At 39.2% G+C, this 16,470-nt stretch overlaps 1 protein-coding gene across 1 annotated transcript in view; it reads right to left on the bottom strand.

Moving 5' to 3' along the window:
• Positions 1 to 16,470, bottom strand: part of cgna (cingulin a) — a 30,107-nt gene that overhangs the window by 8,439 nt on the left and 5,198 nt on the right. Inside the window, exons 2-12 of the mRNA XM_079893631.1 lie at positions 10,578 to 10,844; positions 8,837 to 9,494; positions 8,379 to 8,479; positions 8,229 to 8,298; positions 4,900 to 5,012; positions 4,670 to 4,802; positions 4,194 to 4,406; positions 3,881 to 4,029; positions 2,688 to 2,808; positions 2,383 to 2,595; positions 2,076 to 2,297 (exon numbers count right to left, since the gene is read on the bottom strand). Of these exons, the coding sequence (XP_079749757.1) occupies positions 2,076 to 2,297; positions 2,383 to 2,595; positions 2,688 to 2,808; positions 3,881 to 4,029; positions 4,194 to 4,406; positions 4,670 to 4,802; positions 4,900 to 5,012; positions 8,229 to 8,298; positions 8,379 to 8,479; positions 8,837 to 9,494; positions 10,578 to 10,843 (2,259 nt within the window). The 5' untranslated portion in view covers position 10,844. The remainder of the gene's footprint in view (positions 1 to 2,075; positions 2,298 to 2,382; positions 2,596 to 2,687; positions 2,809 to 3,880; positions 4,030 to 4,193; positions 4,407 to 4,669; positions 4,803 to 4,899; positions 5,013 to 8,228; positions 8,299 to 8,378; positions 8,480 to 8,836; positions 9,495 to 10,577; positions 10,845 to 16,470) is intronic.

Raw genomic sequence — 16,470 nt, 5'->3', positions numbered from 1 at the left:
GGGGACCACACAATTTCGTCTCTACTTTTTGCGGATGATGTTGTCGTACTGGCCCCATCAGACCAGGACCTTCAGCATGCACTGGGACGGTTTGCAGCCGAGTGTGCAGCGGCTGGGATGAGAATCGGTGCCTCCAAATCCGAGGCCATGATTCTCAGTTGGAAAAGGGTGGCTTGCCCACTTCAGGTTGTTGGAGAGTTCCTGCCTCAAGTGGAGGAGTTTAAGTATCTTGGGGTTTTGTTCACGAGTGAGGGAAGGATGGAACGGGAGATTGACAGACGGATCGGTGCAGCTTCTGCAGTAATGCGGTCGATGTACCGGTCTGTCGTGGTGAAGAAAGAGCTGAGCCACAAGGCGAGGCTCTCGATTTACCAGTCAATCTACGTTCCTACTCTCACCTATGGCCATGAGCTGTGGGTCATGACCGAAAGGACAAGATCTCGGATACAGGCGGCCGAAATGAGCTTTCTCCGCAGGGTGGCTGGGCGATCCCTTAGAGATAGGGTGAGAAGTTCGGTCACTCGGGAGGAGCTCAGAGTAGAGCCACTGCTCCTCACATCGAGAGGATCCAGCTGAGGTGGCTCGGGCATCTGTTCCGGATGCCTCCTGGACGCCTTCCTGGGAAGGTGTTCCGGGCGCATCCCACCGGGAGGAGGCCCCGGGGAAGACCTAGGACATGCTGGAGGGACTATGTCTCCCGGCTGGCCTGGGAACGCCTCGGTGTCCCCCCGGAAAAGCTTGAGGAAGTGTCTAGGGAGAGGGAAGTCTGGGCATCTCTGCTTAGACTGCTGCCCCCGCGACCCAGCCCCGGATAAGCAGAAGAAGATGGATGAATGGATGGATGGACTATTCTTCTGACACAATTAATTTATTAGCTAAATATCTTAACACTTACTGGTGCGTTGAGATTGCACTCAATCACTAGCCTGGTTAAAACCAGACCATTCTCAGTAGTAACTGAGTTATGGTCTGGCAAAGCTTCATTAATAACTCATTTCCAAAGGGGTGTCACCAACGGACGTCGCTCAAATGCCTCTGGGCGCAGTTGGATAAACCTAAAACCAATCAGAGCGATCGTCATCGTGTAAAGCCATATGCTGCGTCCCAATTCGCCTAAGTTACACTACGCCATAAAAGTATGTACTCTTTTTGTGAAGAAAAGGTATTTACTTTTGAATGTGTAGCAAAAAAGTAGGCAAGCTTTGGGACATACTACTTCGTCATCTTTATCGGACGGATCTGTCGCGTGCATCCTGTCACATAAACTGCCCTGTCAATCATCTTGTCACAGTTAAAATCCTCTATTAAATCTAATTTAATTTCCTACCGTTTCGGAGAGAAATGTAGTAGCACGTTCATCTGCCAGTGGGTCTTTCATGGAGACTGTCCTCATGTGTTTGCAATTTGAATATAATAATGCATTTAAAAGTTGCTGCGCTTCACCAACGGACGTCGCTCAATGGGCGCAATTGGATAGACCTAAAACCAATCAGAACGATCGTCATCGTGTAAAGCCCGCCCCAACATTTCTGATTGGTGCCGCGATTTCGACGGATTAGAAATGGGCTTGAATGAGCTCTTTGCCAGACTACTTGCAGAGCAAATCTAAATTTGCCGGAAGTTGTCTGGGTTTTCCCAGGCTACTCAATCACCATTCCATGTATGGAATAAAATACAACTGCCCTTGTTTTTTGCCACAGGATAGCAATTGAGAGTAAATGTTCTGTCATCTATATAGGAATTTAACATTAGGATTGTACAAAGTAACATTTATCTTTAGCAACACTGTGAAAGTGAATAGCATATAGCAGACAGATATCGGTATAATCTATTGGTAAAATATACGTCACATGACTAAACATGCATCATCGTGTTCAAATAGTCCACTCTACAACGCGAAAACTGCGTTTTCAAATTCACACACTTGGGAGAGTGTTTTTAAAAAGCTCAATTTTCGCAGGAAAAAAGGACACGAGTCTCAGCGTGGATGTAAGGCCAAAACGTAGAGGAAAAAAAGTGTTTTCAAATGTAACCATATTAGTTTAGACATAGCCTATATTAATGTGTGTTCTAACCTCCAGACGTGTGAGCCTCTCCTTCATACGCGTGTTGGTTTCCTCAAGTTCCTTGTGCTCATGTGTCAGATTGTTTGCTTGGGTTTGAGCAGAGCTGAGCTTGTCTCTCTCTGCCTGCAGCTCTTCTTCAGCTGAGAGCAGCTGACTGCGCAGTCGGCCCACCTCCTCTCGCATGTCACCCAACTCCCCGCGCAAGGCCTCCACCAACGAGGGTTCAGCTAGCTGCCGGGGGTTTATAAAAATCAGAAGTAAAACACAAGGGGAGGAGAACTGTTATTATGTCATACTAATTTTAGCCATACTATACCTGTTTGGCCCTCTCATGAGCTTTTGTGAGCTCTTCCTTATCTCTGCGAGACTGGTCCTTCAGCCTGTCAATTTCATATTTCTGCTCTGCTTCAAGCTCCTGTTTGCTCTTCTTTAATAAAACGATTTCCATTGTCTTCTTGTCAAGATCTGTTTTTAATTTATCCATATCTGCCTGGGCCTTCTGCAGGTCAACACGACAACGTTCAAGTTCCTATGAAAATACAAATAGTACTTTAAGTCTTAATGTAAGAAAACATTTATTCATTTAACATTCATAAGCAGATGAGAGTGAACTGTATGTACCTGACTGACAGTCTGTGTCTGTTTGGGATCTGGTAACTGCTGTTTCATTGTGCTGACTTTCTCCTGCAGATCTTTCAGCTCCTCCTCAAACTCCTCTTTCTCCAGACGAGACTGGAGTAACCTAACATACACACATATATACACACATAGTATAAACATACACAAACACAATATATAAAACACACAAAAAAAGATAAACTAAGTGATTGATTAACAAATATGTACATATTCTGCAGTGTATAGCAACTATTGAACTGTCCATGATGACTTCTTATAACATGATAGAGCTCCTCATATTTCCTGATAATGGTAATTTGGGTGGACAAACTATTGATTGAGTGTCAAGATCCATAATAATGTGATTAAATATAATAAAAGCAATGTTCCCTAAGTGCACATTTTATTAGTCTAAATTAATAGCGCCATCTTGGTCTGTTACTGGCAAACCATTTAGAGATGGAGAAATTAGCTTAGTGTGTTTAAATTTGCAGATTAGCCGTGTATTTTCTGAATAAAAAAAAAAAAGTGATGTAGTTACACGTTACTACATGTACTTACTATAGTAATAACAGTAAATTATGCATAATTACAAGTAACTAACCCTAAACCTAACCCTAACTCTATAGTAAGTACATGTAGTTAATTTAATTAATATTACTCAGTACTTATTTGAGTAAGTACAATGTAACTACATCACCTTAAAATAAAGTGTAACCAAAAAAATGAATAAGCAGAAGGATTTCCAAATGATTCAGTATTTGTGATGATGAACACGGTGATGTAACAGGGTAATCGAATTATAAAATCATAATTTGTTTAAAAGTTAGTTCCTCTGAATTTAGTAAGGATTTAATGTTTTAGAATTGTGATTTGGTACACTTAAAAAATATCACACAAAAGCATTTATTAAATGCATTATTAAATCATTTGTTTAAAATTATGGTGGCGGGATCTTAGACTCTACAAAGCAGACTTATAAATACTAATAGTTTCAATCACATCTCTACAAACAAATCTAGATTTTTGTCTCAGCTACTCTGAGAGTGCATCTCACTCTTTAGGTTGAACCAGTTGTCCACTGCACCGACAAAAAGCGTACAATGAAAAAAGAGAGACATAAACATATTAACAAAAGAATAATGTAAAACTAATTAAATTGTGCCAAAAAACTAACCAGTGTAAGTGTGACTCACTCTTGTTTGGTGTTACGTAGCTCTTCTCTACTGGACTGGAACTGCTCTCTCCAATGGTTTCCCTCATCTCTGCTCTCTTCCAATTGCTGCTGAAGAGACCTTACCGTAGAGTTCACACGGTGACGCTCAGCTTCAATAGTTGCCTGAGACTAAGGCAAAAAGATATTGTTGTACATATGTGCACCATGATTCCTACACAAAGTGCTTCAAGTTTTAACATTGCTCCTTATATTTTATATTATAGGTGTTCACCAGGGTTCTGTCTTAAGAGCCTCTAATTTCCTGTACATTTCACAGACCCTTGGATGTGTACCTGTGAAACCTGCTCCATGCTTGCTCGTAGTCGCTCCATGTCTTGGCTGTACTGCTCTCTGAGAGCTTCTATCTCCTTGTCATGAGAGGAGACCTCATCTTTCAGTGCCCCCTTTAGAGCAGTCAGCTCCCTCTCTCTCTGCCTCAGAATGTCCTCCTGTTTCTGACGCAGCGCTGCAGCTTCAGCCAAATCAGCTCTCACTGCCATCAACTCCTGTACACACAAATCATAACTTTTTTAATAACCTCAATACCATCATAGTGACATAATTTTACTGCTAGTACTTTATAATTCTTGTCAGCAGCCAAATGTGTACATTATGTGTATATGAAACATTTATAAGGGTTTTCACAGGTTTCAAAAAGATAAACACTTTTCACCTGTCACTGTCCCCAACAGCAAAAAAGTTTTGATTTGTCATCACAGACCATTTAAGTCTTAGTCTGGGGTGTATGTGCATTTGTGCGTGTGATTACCATATGCATAGTGTCAGCTTGAGCCTTGTTGTCTGTCTCTCTTCTCAGCTCCTCCTGTACTCCTGCCAGCTGATCCTCCAGCTCTCTAACATGAGACTCTGCATTCTCTCTGTCCATTCGCAACTGAGTTAGCCTGAGAGAGATAAGCACACAAATACAATATAACTATACCTTATGTTGCACTGCACATAATCTGCAGACATGGGAATGTCCATGTTGGTTTATCTTACTCTGAATGCGTTTGGTGCAGCTCTGTTTTCTTTCTTCCCAGCTGTTCCTGCAGCTGTACGTTTTCATCCAGACATTTCTCAAGCTCCTCCTTTAAGTCATCAGATCCGCTCACCTGAAATTCAAGGGACAATGGTTATATGGTTGTGTTCATAAGTTTACATAAACATTTTCTAATATGTTTACTTTTCCCCTTTTGAAAACTTAAAGATGTTCAAGAATAAGATATTTAAAAAATAAAATGAGATCATAATTATTTTGTTGCATTTATGTTTCACATTTGATCCTGTGTTGCTTCAAGCATCATGCCTGTTTCACACATACTCCATTTGCAGTGTGTGTTGCAGTACATATGCGGTGCAGGAGCAGCACGCGCTCATGTGCTTTTATATATGCTGCGTTTGCAGTGCGCAACTGATCCGCTGTATACCACAAACACAACATTTATTCATTATTTTTATTTCAAATCCAAAAGTTTTTACTACATTTTCTGGCAGAATTTCAATTCTCTTTGTACTTATTACAGTTATACAGTCTTTCATAGACTTATTCACGTTTAAACACACTAAATTTAAATGTATTATTCAATGCATTCCTTCTATATAGATTTATATATTAATTTGCAAAACAAACATTTGAATGTACTTTTCTTATGTTAAAAACACAAACATTACAATTAAAACTTACAATTGACAAAGACAGCCGACTCTCATGCCTCTCTTTAGCATTAAAATCTTTATATAAAAAGTACCACAGGACGTACAGAACTTTGTTTCTCCACTTCAACTAGTGTCATCCATTGTGCAGATTTCTTGTTCCATGTAGTTCTCGGATCACCATCACGTAATTATCACTTTCTGTGGAGATGCAAGGCTCTTGCCCACACATAATAGCTATAACACACTGTACAGTGTATTTCATAATTTTTTTATTTTATTTTATTATTTTTTGACCGCATTAGCTATTTTTGCTACTTATTGTAAGTGTTTTGCTTTTCTTTGCTTTACCTGGGGCTTAAAGTGAAAAGATGACTGTGAAAAATAGTAGTATAATTTAATGAAATGCGTTTATGGTGAAATTACTTCATTTTCATGTCAATCTGTGTTCATTTTGACCACGAATCATGCGCTGTCACTTTAATTAAGCGCGTGCAGCACAGAGAAAAATAGACTCGGTGTGGAAATGATCGTTGCACTGCTGTATACGCACCGCACCTGGAACACATTGACGGACCGCATCAGCGTGCAGTGTGAAAGCTCTAACCTGTTAACATGGGTGCGGAAAGAAATATGCACCGCATACGCACTGCTAACGGAGTATGTGTGAAACAGGCGTCAATGGCTGCTGCTTGCAGTCTTATCAATGTTTATGACACCCAATATGATCTGAGCCACTGTAGGGGAAAAATTATAATTAATCATTTCACATAAATTTATGAGCATATCTGTATACAAAGATATCTAGACTGTCTATATCTACTAAGATCTCTGACAGGGCAGGGCAATTCCCCAACAGTGCATGATGATGGTAAACTGACATCAAGTGTTTCCATTGTTTTGCCCACTCCATGCATAGTCTGTCAGTGGCTAACAGGACTAACCAGGACAGTCATGTGCGTCAAAGCGTGCATGTTTTTCATGTAAACAAGCAAGGCATTACCAGATTAGCCTAAAACACTATAATTCAAGTCCACCACTATGATAGTACTGTATCTAGACGACAAAGTAGTCATTAGTGGTTTGCTAACCCTGTTGAGACATAATAGACATAATCCTGTGTAAAGTTCACTATTCTAAGTAATTGCTCACAAAAAAAAACAGTCCTTTGCTTTTAAGAAATCATTACTTCAAAAGTGAAGTGTTTACAAGATTTCTACATTACAAAATGCTCCCAAAAGCTCAGCATTTAAGACAAAGACTATTATGAATAATAGTATATATAGCCTACATACCGGTATGATGTTTTATCACACAAGTCACAGGCTTTTAGGCCATTGTTACACTGAATTACTAGCGCTATTTTGTTTTAACATAAAATAGGAAAATATCTTTGTCAACATTCAGCACATTATGCAATTTTAGAAGTTGTGTAACTTCCAGGTATTTTTCGATTTGCTGTGCCACTTTTAAAATTCTTATAATTATCTTGAGCTCAGTTGCTCGGAAACTTGTCCATGATGTTAACTTGTTCCTGGCAGCAAACCCCAGACACATCCATCAGGCATCTAGGTTCTCTCTCTATATCAGGTAATTATACTGAGGCTAAATGGTCTACTGTTTGCCTCAGAGAGTAACTCTCGTGCCTTGCATTTCAAACATAAACTTAGGGTTTACTGAAATGTTCAAATATAAGATTGACAGGGATATTGAATTGCAGTCTTTTTAAGTGCTTATTTATAATTTCTATGATGGTATATTATTGGGATTTATACATTTATATTAGATTAGACTGTCAGACTTTTGTGTCCATTAGTAGAAAATTGTGTTTGTGAGTGTAGCTGATGGCAGAGCAAAACATCTCTCACTCCTCTTACTCTAAAATGGGCTCAGCTGTTGTAAGTGAGGTGGGATCTGCTGCCAATTCATTACGGTTTAGCAAAAGATGCCAACACCTAAAAAGCCATCAAATGTAATGCCCATTTTAGCAATGCCTGTCTGAGTACCGAACACAGTGCCAACTGAGCCTACCTCCACAGCCAGACTTTGTGTTTTATCACTAGAGTAAATCACCTCTCACTGCTGACACTTGTTTATGATAGCTTTTTAAAAATGGCAGATTTATTCACAGCTGGGTTTAGTCAAAGTCAATTGACTCAATGGTTATCTTGGTTACACCCTGGGCAGCTATTTTTTAAGTAGATAATACAAGTGTATTTTTTATGTACTTGAATTGAGAATGGCGGCAATATACAAAACTGTCTGTCAAGATTATGTCTCAATAACAGCTCAAATTGCACTAAAAGTGTGCATTAAAAAAAAAGCCAACTGGCTATTTTAACTGAAAGGCAAGACTTTTGCACAAATTACACATATACAGTCTCTGGTTTAATACACTTGAACTGCCTTTCACGATGCAAGTAATTTAATATCCTGTACAGAACATTGTCTTTTTTGTTTGTTTTATCATGAATTGTACTTCAGTTCACCTGAAATAGTTTTGGGAGCAGAGGTTAAGCTTTGAGCTGAACTGGCTGTGTCATACTGGTGGTGGAAGCAACCCTAAATAGAAGCCATTCATTAGCTTTAAATGTAGGGTATGTGATCAGGTGTTGACATGTATTATGTTCAAAACTAGCAATGTTTAAAATTTGATTAACTAAGATACACTGTACCTTCAGGCCCTGAATCTTATTACAGATGACTCGAACTCTGCGCTTAATGGAAGCGTCTCCCTCTGTACTCCTGAGGAATTAGGAGAGACAAAGTGTTACTAATGACATTCAGTCTGTATATATTGTTTGTAAATCAGAACAATGGTTTACCCCTGACGTAGAACATCGTAGATTATTTGCTGTATCTGATCTTCGGTTGAGAACTCTGACCCTGAACTTTGACCCTGGTCCATCAACAGGTCAGGGGTTACCTAAATGGAGATAACAGTCTATTAAACATCAAACACAACCCACACAAATAAGTGCAAAACAACTAAGTAACATTTCCTAAACGGTCTAAGGAGTGGGTTACAATTGATACATCTTTGAGTAGTAACACTTTCTCTGCTGAAACTAACAAGCTACATTAAGCTAAATGACATTCAATGCCAGAGAGAACAGAGTATCAGGTTGATGAATTGCTTTACTGTAACCTATTCAAATTACACCGTTCCAAAACACTGACAGCCTTTTAAGGAATCTGAGGAGCACTTCCAAATGCAAAAGGCTGCTCCAAAGTCTAGATCAAAGATTTTAATAAGCCTCAATATATTTCACCCATCATTTACATGTGCATCAACTGGAGCAGATGAAGAGACAGCCATGACCTTGGCGACAGAACCTGAACCACGTCCCAGGCTGCTGTAGGCAGAAGCAGGTGAGGAAGACAGAGGTGAAGAGTATGTGTTTGGAACGAGAGATGAAACAGGTAATGGTGAGGTTGAGGTGGGTCTGTTGTCTGCATTTAGGATGGGATAGCGCCCCCTGGTGGTGGTCCCAGTGTTATCCGCCTGTGCAGCAGAGCCCCCGTCGAACCTGTCGACGACTCTGTGGGCAGGAGTCTGACGATTGGAGCTGTGAGCTGACTGGCTGAGAGCTTGCTGGTTGTGTGGAGACATTTCAATTGATTCGGATGAGGTGTAATGACTGCCTCCACCACTCCCTCTTCCCAAAGTGCCATTCAGCCCTGTCTGGTAGGAGCCGCCCCACTGATTTCTCTCCATCCTGTCTATGGGCCGCTCCCTCTCAGGTCCCATACCAACACCTCCATCCAGGTTGCCGTAGCTACCAGAGCGTCCATCACCAAGCGGCCGTCGGAGTTGATCTGTAAACTCTTCGCTGCCGTTTTCTCTCTCCAACAGGGAGCCGTGAGACTGAGCCCGGCGCAGTTGGGTATTCTCTCCAGACGAGAAATACGGCCCCTGGATTACCCCATCCTCTCTCCTCCTAACACACAGACACAATCAGTAAAATACAAAGATACAGATTTAAAATTTGTTTAAAAATATAAGCACTGCCATTATAAGTGCTGCCATTTCTGTTGTGTACGTGAAACAATAAACAGCAAACTCGCCAAAAGCGGAAAGAAACAGCGATCCAATGAGAAGCGTTCGAGTTCAGCAGAGTTTTCTGATAAAAAACACAAATGTCTTGGCAATTTAAACTAGCTTAAAGCCAGATGAAACAGTGCTGACATTCTCAACAACACTGTGGAAAACAGGATAAACATTGTGCCACAACAGTAGTTAGAAGGCTTTTCAACCCACAAATCACCAACATTTACCTTGGATTTACTGTAGTAACACTAACTGTAACCATGGTGTTGTTGCAGAAATGTGAGATATTCATATCGAATTGTATTATATTATTAATGTAGACATGAAATAAATGAGTAATGTAATTTAAATACATTATTTTTGTTATAAAGCAGTTTTTGTGCATTTGTTTTAAATACTAAATGTGTTTCAGCTACTGTTTAAAAAAAAGATATACTATAGAATATATATTTATCGGCTACACTAAGGAAGACCTATGGTTAATTAAAAAAAAAATCTTGGTGACACCGGTGCCACAGGTCTCAAAAGTTAGTCTGGGGTACTGAAAGATATTATCAACTACAGTATGTACAATGTCTTATGCATTTGTATTATGTTAATTAACTCAGTTAACTGCTTAGGGGTAATATTTATATCGACTTAAAAATGTAAACTGTATTATATAAAGTTGTATATACTATGTATTATATACAGGACATTCACATAAAGCAACATAAATCTATATAGCAAAATTGCCTGATTATTTATTTCATCGCAAAACGTAACTACCGTATTTTATTGCCCAAAATGTTAACTATATTATCAGCCATTTTATCAAGAAAATTACTTAAAAAGCATTTTAATTTATTAAAAATACACGTATATAGGTAACAAATATTTTAACAATTACACGCAGTCATTTAGATCAGAGGGTTTTAAGATATAATGAAATCAATAAATGTTGCATTTAGTAAAAAAATGATTCGGAGCATACCTAGGCAGGCTGCTGTAGGCAGGTGGTTGGGTTCTCAGCTGCACTCCATATGAATCTCCTTTTTCTCCGTCTTTTAGTACAACGTAGGGCTGCCCACCGATGCCCTGCACCCTCACTGCTACTCCATAGCGAGACGGCTGTTTTTTGGGTCCCTCTTTTCGAGGCTGCCCACTCCCCCCTCCTCCGGTGTCTTGCAGGTCATTTATAAAGCGAATCTGTACGCCATAGTCCACGGGGGTCTTCCTACCTGAGACAGGAGCGGACATCCTAGAGGTGAGACGAAAAGAATATTAAGAAAATGTACAGTCAAAGTACAGTATATCACACAATGCACAATGTCAAAGTGTGCTTGTCCGGTGACCTCAAAAATCAAATACTCTCTTCCAGAACTATTTTCCCCCTCTCATTTTCTGCAAAGACATTTAAAAAAAATCTTCAATAAAAATGTTCTTCTAACCCATAACCAGCTCTGTCTGAATCACAACAGTACAACGAAATAAAAAAAATATTTATTTTTCCATCACAACCCTGCATGTTCTTTCTCCAATACCAGTCCTGACAGAAGCAATAAGATGTCCCTCAGATTACACTCCACTGCACAACCTGATGTGAAGTCACTTTCCCCTTTACAGACACTCCTCTCCTCATTCCTAAAAAAGCACTTCACTTCAACAAGGATACCATGGTGAATTCCCTTTTCTTATTGGTGGATCTTGGTTCAGGATTGGGGGCAGTGTCCTACTTTACTTATTTCATAATATGTGATCTTAACATTTTTTTCTAGCATTTAGTTCTGAATGCAGAATGTTTGGTTTATATACAAATGTCTTTACTAAACTAAAATGCTTTTAAAATATTATCAATATTTTAATATAATTTGTGAATCTGCATTTTATTTAGACTTGTTGGTGAAAAGTGGGCGTTATACTCTATAATGAAGCCAAGTGTTTGGAGGGGGCTGAACAGGAACAGCCTTTTTGTTTATATAATGTACACTTATGAATCCTTCACACAATAAAACCAGGAACATGTATTAATAATAAAGTAAATGGGGTCGATATCACATTGACTTCAGCAACCTTGTAGACAATGATGGTCTGTCTTGAAATGTTTCAAGCCTGTGTTACTCTCTAAAGGAAAATTTGAATGGGATTTTTACTACCAGAACCCTACTGTTGTGCTCTATTGAGATACAGACAGACAAAGAAATGCAGACAGTCCACTAAGGCTGGATTGAATTACACTCTACTCAATGCTGCCCGTTACCTCTGACTCCTGGCACAGAAAACCCAATGGCCTTCATTATTCATTAACCTGAACACACACACGTTTGTTTTTCTTGATGTAGATGTTCCATTGGCTTTCTATCCTAAATCACACACCCTTTTTTGGGGATTTTTATTAAGACCTACCATGTTACTACTTCTCATCAAAACCAAAGCTTCAGTACTCATGATGTAATGGAGAAGAAAACTGAAGGTGTGGCTGGTGTGATGGAATGATATCTCAATAAGGAACATTAAAGCATGAAGGGTGTGACGGGGAACAAAGTGCATTCCCAGACAGTGGTACATCTTTACCATTTCTCTTTGTCTTTCTTTTACTCTCACACTTGTCGTCTTGTTCAGTAACAAACTACATCATTACGATAAACTAAACAGACTGCAAACTACAAACGCATTCAGTCTGATCAGTGCTTCTACTCTTACGCGTGTGTGTGTGTGTGTGTGTGAAGAATCCAGTGTAATAAACTGCATGATAAACGTGTGTGTGTGTGTGTGTGTGTGTGTGTGTGTGTGTGTGTGTGTGTGTGTGTGTGTGTGTGTGTGTGTGTGTGTGTGTGTGTGAAGAATCCAGTGTAATAAACTGCATGATAAACCAGAATCAGGGATGTCCACTCCTATGACTGGATCATGGGAACAGCACTTTATTCAGCAAATCAGATTTACAGTTAACCTACAGATTTTCCTTTTATTAAACTAACCAAAGGTTTAGTTAAAACTAACTAACAGTCTGCCTGAGATGAGTAAGACAGTGTTAAGAAATACATTTACTGTGTGACAAAAAGTAGCCTTCATGACTACTATTACAATGTGAATACAATGAATGGGCTCATTATGTGTTTTGTCTTCAGAAAGCTTTTTGAGACGGCATGTCCACGTCAGTGACTGAAAGCAGACACAAGAGAGCCAAGCTCAATACGGGAGACTCTTGTGCTGACGGATAAAAAGGTGGAGGGTTACACAGGTGTAGTGAGAAAGTGGCAGCAGCACTGATCATTTTTCATGATTCATTCATCATCTATGTTTATTGTGGTTGAGGTAAAATGTATGTACTTTTACAGAGACAATAATTCAATTTCAGCTCTCACACTTGGATAGGTGGAGTTTCAGCCCCAGACAACAGACTTTGAACGCCATAAAATAACTATAAAGAAGGCCAGGCTTCTTTAAAGATAGCAGGGGGGACATTGTTGTGAATATGATGAACATTTTTCATAAGGGTCTAAACGAATTCTGAAAACAATTTGTGTGGCAGTCAAATGTTCTCATTATATCTTATTGTATTTTTCACCAAATTATAAATATATTGTGTTATGAGCCTAACAATAATGCTGGCACTTTTATCAAAGTCTCTTTAAAGGGACATTAAGTAGGAATTTCTCCCATCTAGTGGTGAAATTGTATTTTGCATTCAAACGAATAATGCTCTCCAGCGCCTCACTTTTTCAAATGCGCGTTGCATCTACGGTAGCCGTTATGTACCAAAAAGCTATGACAGGATGTCTTATAATAGCACTTCGAGTTTTTCTTCAGGTGAACAGGCTTGTTATTTAAAACAAACTGAAACTTGAAACAACGAAAAAAAGAATGTTACAGTATCAATTACTGACTGTGAAAAACATTAACCATGGTAATTAATAGTAATGCCTTCTTTACTCGTTATATTTTTTGAAGTACGTGCATTGTTAAATATCATCATCATCAGAGCCTTCTCTAACGTTACTTTACTCAATAGGCTAGCTGCTATTCATCAAAGAGCCTGTTTAACTTTTAACTATAAATGTTCTACTGTCTATATAATAAAGTACACAACCAAGCAATGAAAAAAAAGCTTGTAATTAAGACCGTAACATTGACTTACCTGTCGAGAAGAAAGCAGGCAACTTCAGGGTCTCTTTTGAAAGCTTTCTCCTGCAATAGCTATCCTGACATTAAAGGGATACTCCACTTTTTTCGGAAATATGCTCATTTTACATCTCCCCCAGAGTTAAACAGTTGAGTTTTACCGTTTTAGAATCCATTCAGCCGAACTCCGGGTCTGACGGTACCACTTTTAGCATAGCTTAGCACAGATCATTGATTCTGATGAGTCCAGTAGCATTTCTTTCAAAATGACCAAAGAGTTTCAATATTTTTCCTATTTAAAACTTGACTCTTCTGTAGTTAAACCGTGTACTAAGATCGACGGAAAATGAAAAGTTGCGATTTTCTAAGCCTATATGACTAGGAACTACTCTCATTCCGGCGTAATAATCAAGGAACTGTGCGGCTGTACCATGAGTGCAGCAGGCGTAGTGATATGACGCAGCGCCTGAAAATAGGTCTAATAGGTTAGACAAACTTAGTCCCGGTCACGTTGGAAGAAGTTACCGAGCTGGGGACTATTTTCAGGCGCTGCGTCATATCATTACGCCTGCTGCACCCATGGTACGGCAGCAAAGTTCCTTGATTATTACGCCGGAATGAGAGTAGTTCCTAGTCATATAGGCTTAGAAAATCGCAACTTTTCATTTTCCGTCGATCTTAGTACACGGTTTAACTACAGAAGAGTCAAGTTTTAAATAGGAAAAATATTGAAACTCTTTGGTCATTTTGAAAGAAATGCTACTGGACTCATCAGAATCAATGATCTGTGCTAAGCTATGCTAAAAGTGGTACCGTCAGACCCGGAGTTCGGCTGAATGGATTCTAAAACGGTAAAACTCAACTGTTTAACTCTGGGGGAGATGTAAAATGAGCTTATTTCCGAAAAAAGTGGAGTATCCCTTTAACCCTTGTTTTTGTAATCTCCGGTCACGTTTCCTTTTACGGTCTATTTTGGACTTTTTCGACGACGAGGACTCCTTATCCTATGACTCAGCATATGTATGAATGAACGATGTATAAATAACCGTGCAGTGCATCCTTTTAAACTTGCCGGTGCAGTGACAAGCGCCTCTCACTGCTCTGCGCCTCCGCTTCTGCTGGCTTCAGTCACGTGACGCTGGTTCTGAACGAAAACGCGTTGTGGAAACGCGTTGGCCTAGTACTTTTTGTCCCTCTCTGCTATTATAGTTTTTCAAGATGGCGGAACTACATGGAAGCCTCCGTGGACCTACCCGTCCTATGTATATAAAGATAATAAATTCTTCGTTTACGAGGATTAGTCTGATCATTGGCATAGGTATTTGTACACCATTGAGGGCATATTTATTAATAAAAATATTGATTTTAGATAATAAAATACCTAAAAAGCTACACATAGTCCCTTTAAGTCAAGCCAGTTCATTCTGCGGTCATATTAGCAAGCTAGTCCAGTCACGCTCCAATTTAAAAAAATACTGTACACAAACACTATACACAAAAGCCCTATTCGGAAGGTAATTGTTTCTCATGGCCATGGGGTCGTAAGGTATTTTTAAAAAAACATTTACAGGGGCTAGCCGGTGATTAATTGCCGTCCGAATCCAGAATATCAGTGTTTTTCTCCAACCACCCGCGTATAAAACCCCTGCCCGAATAACCTACTGTTTTTTGATAAACACCAAGGTCATGTGGTGATTTAATTGTCGTCTGGATCCACATCCGAGTTTACAAGAAGAGATCAATTCAAAATTCACTGTTTAAATTTTGTCCCCTGCCGAGCACCGTACGATAACGATTGCACGTCGCTGTAATTTGGATGCATTTTAAAGATGTAGCCTAAGCCTACGCTTTTGAAAGGCTGGAAAGTATTTACAAGAAAAATATTTTATCATCAGAAAAGCACGTAAACATTTGAAATGGGAGCAACTATAGTCCTAAACATTAAAAATATAAACCAAACAGCTAAGTTACGTTTACCTCATGTAAATAAGCGGCTGTATTAACTTATTTCCAGTTCCACTAATTTCCACTTTTTTAAAATGACATCCATCATTCTGAGATAAAATAGAAGACCGAAAACTATTTTAACTATAGTGCGTCTATCTTCCTGTAGGCCTATTTATCAATATTTTGAATTACCTTTTATTTTTATGTTTTTATTTTAGCAATTATGTTTAGGGCTGTCGCGGTGAAGGATTTTCCTTTGCGGTAATTTTGAGTGGCTCAATAGCGCGATATGCGGTTTTATCGCCATTTATTTATTTATAAATGTTTGATTTATTTATATTTATTTGTTGCTATATAAATAAGTATTACGATGTGGTCAGCATGCTCAAAAACGAGTAAATTTTCAGTAACCAATGTAACCGAAACTAAACAGCGTCTCCGCGCGTTGAAAGGCTGTCACTCAGCGCGCAGTTACAGCACCAGCGCTGTCGCTGATGCCATTCATGGTAAATGCGTTAAAAGGATGACACGACCAATTTCGCTTTCCTTGGACACAGCAACCTTCACTAATCTTTATGACTTGACCTCAAAGACAGACGCAGGAAATCGCACGCGCTCAGTCGATCACTCATTCACTGTCTGTTTAGGCTTAAGTGCAAATCCACGAAGCCTCTATACAAATCACCATGATAAAAACAGTCTTATTATCATTATTAACTTATTTAACATTCAATACCTACACATGCACAAAGTTCAAAACAAGAAGGGTATTGCCTTAAGAAAAAAGAAAACGCGAATATCGTGGTTGCTGCGGTTAC

The sequence above is a fragment of the Squalius cephalus genome, assembly GCF_949319135.1.
Source record: "Squalius cephalus genome assembly, chromosome: 15".
Taxonomy (NCBI): Eukaryota; Metazoa; Chordata; class Actinopteri; order Cypriniformes; family Leuciscidae; genus Squalius; species Squalius cephalus.
The sequence above is the reverse complement of the archived record's forward strand: the minus strand, read 5'-3'. Positions and strand labels throughout refer to the sequence as shown.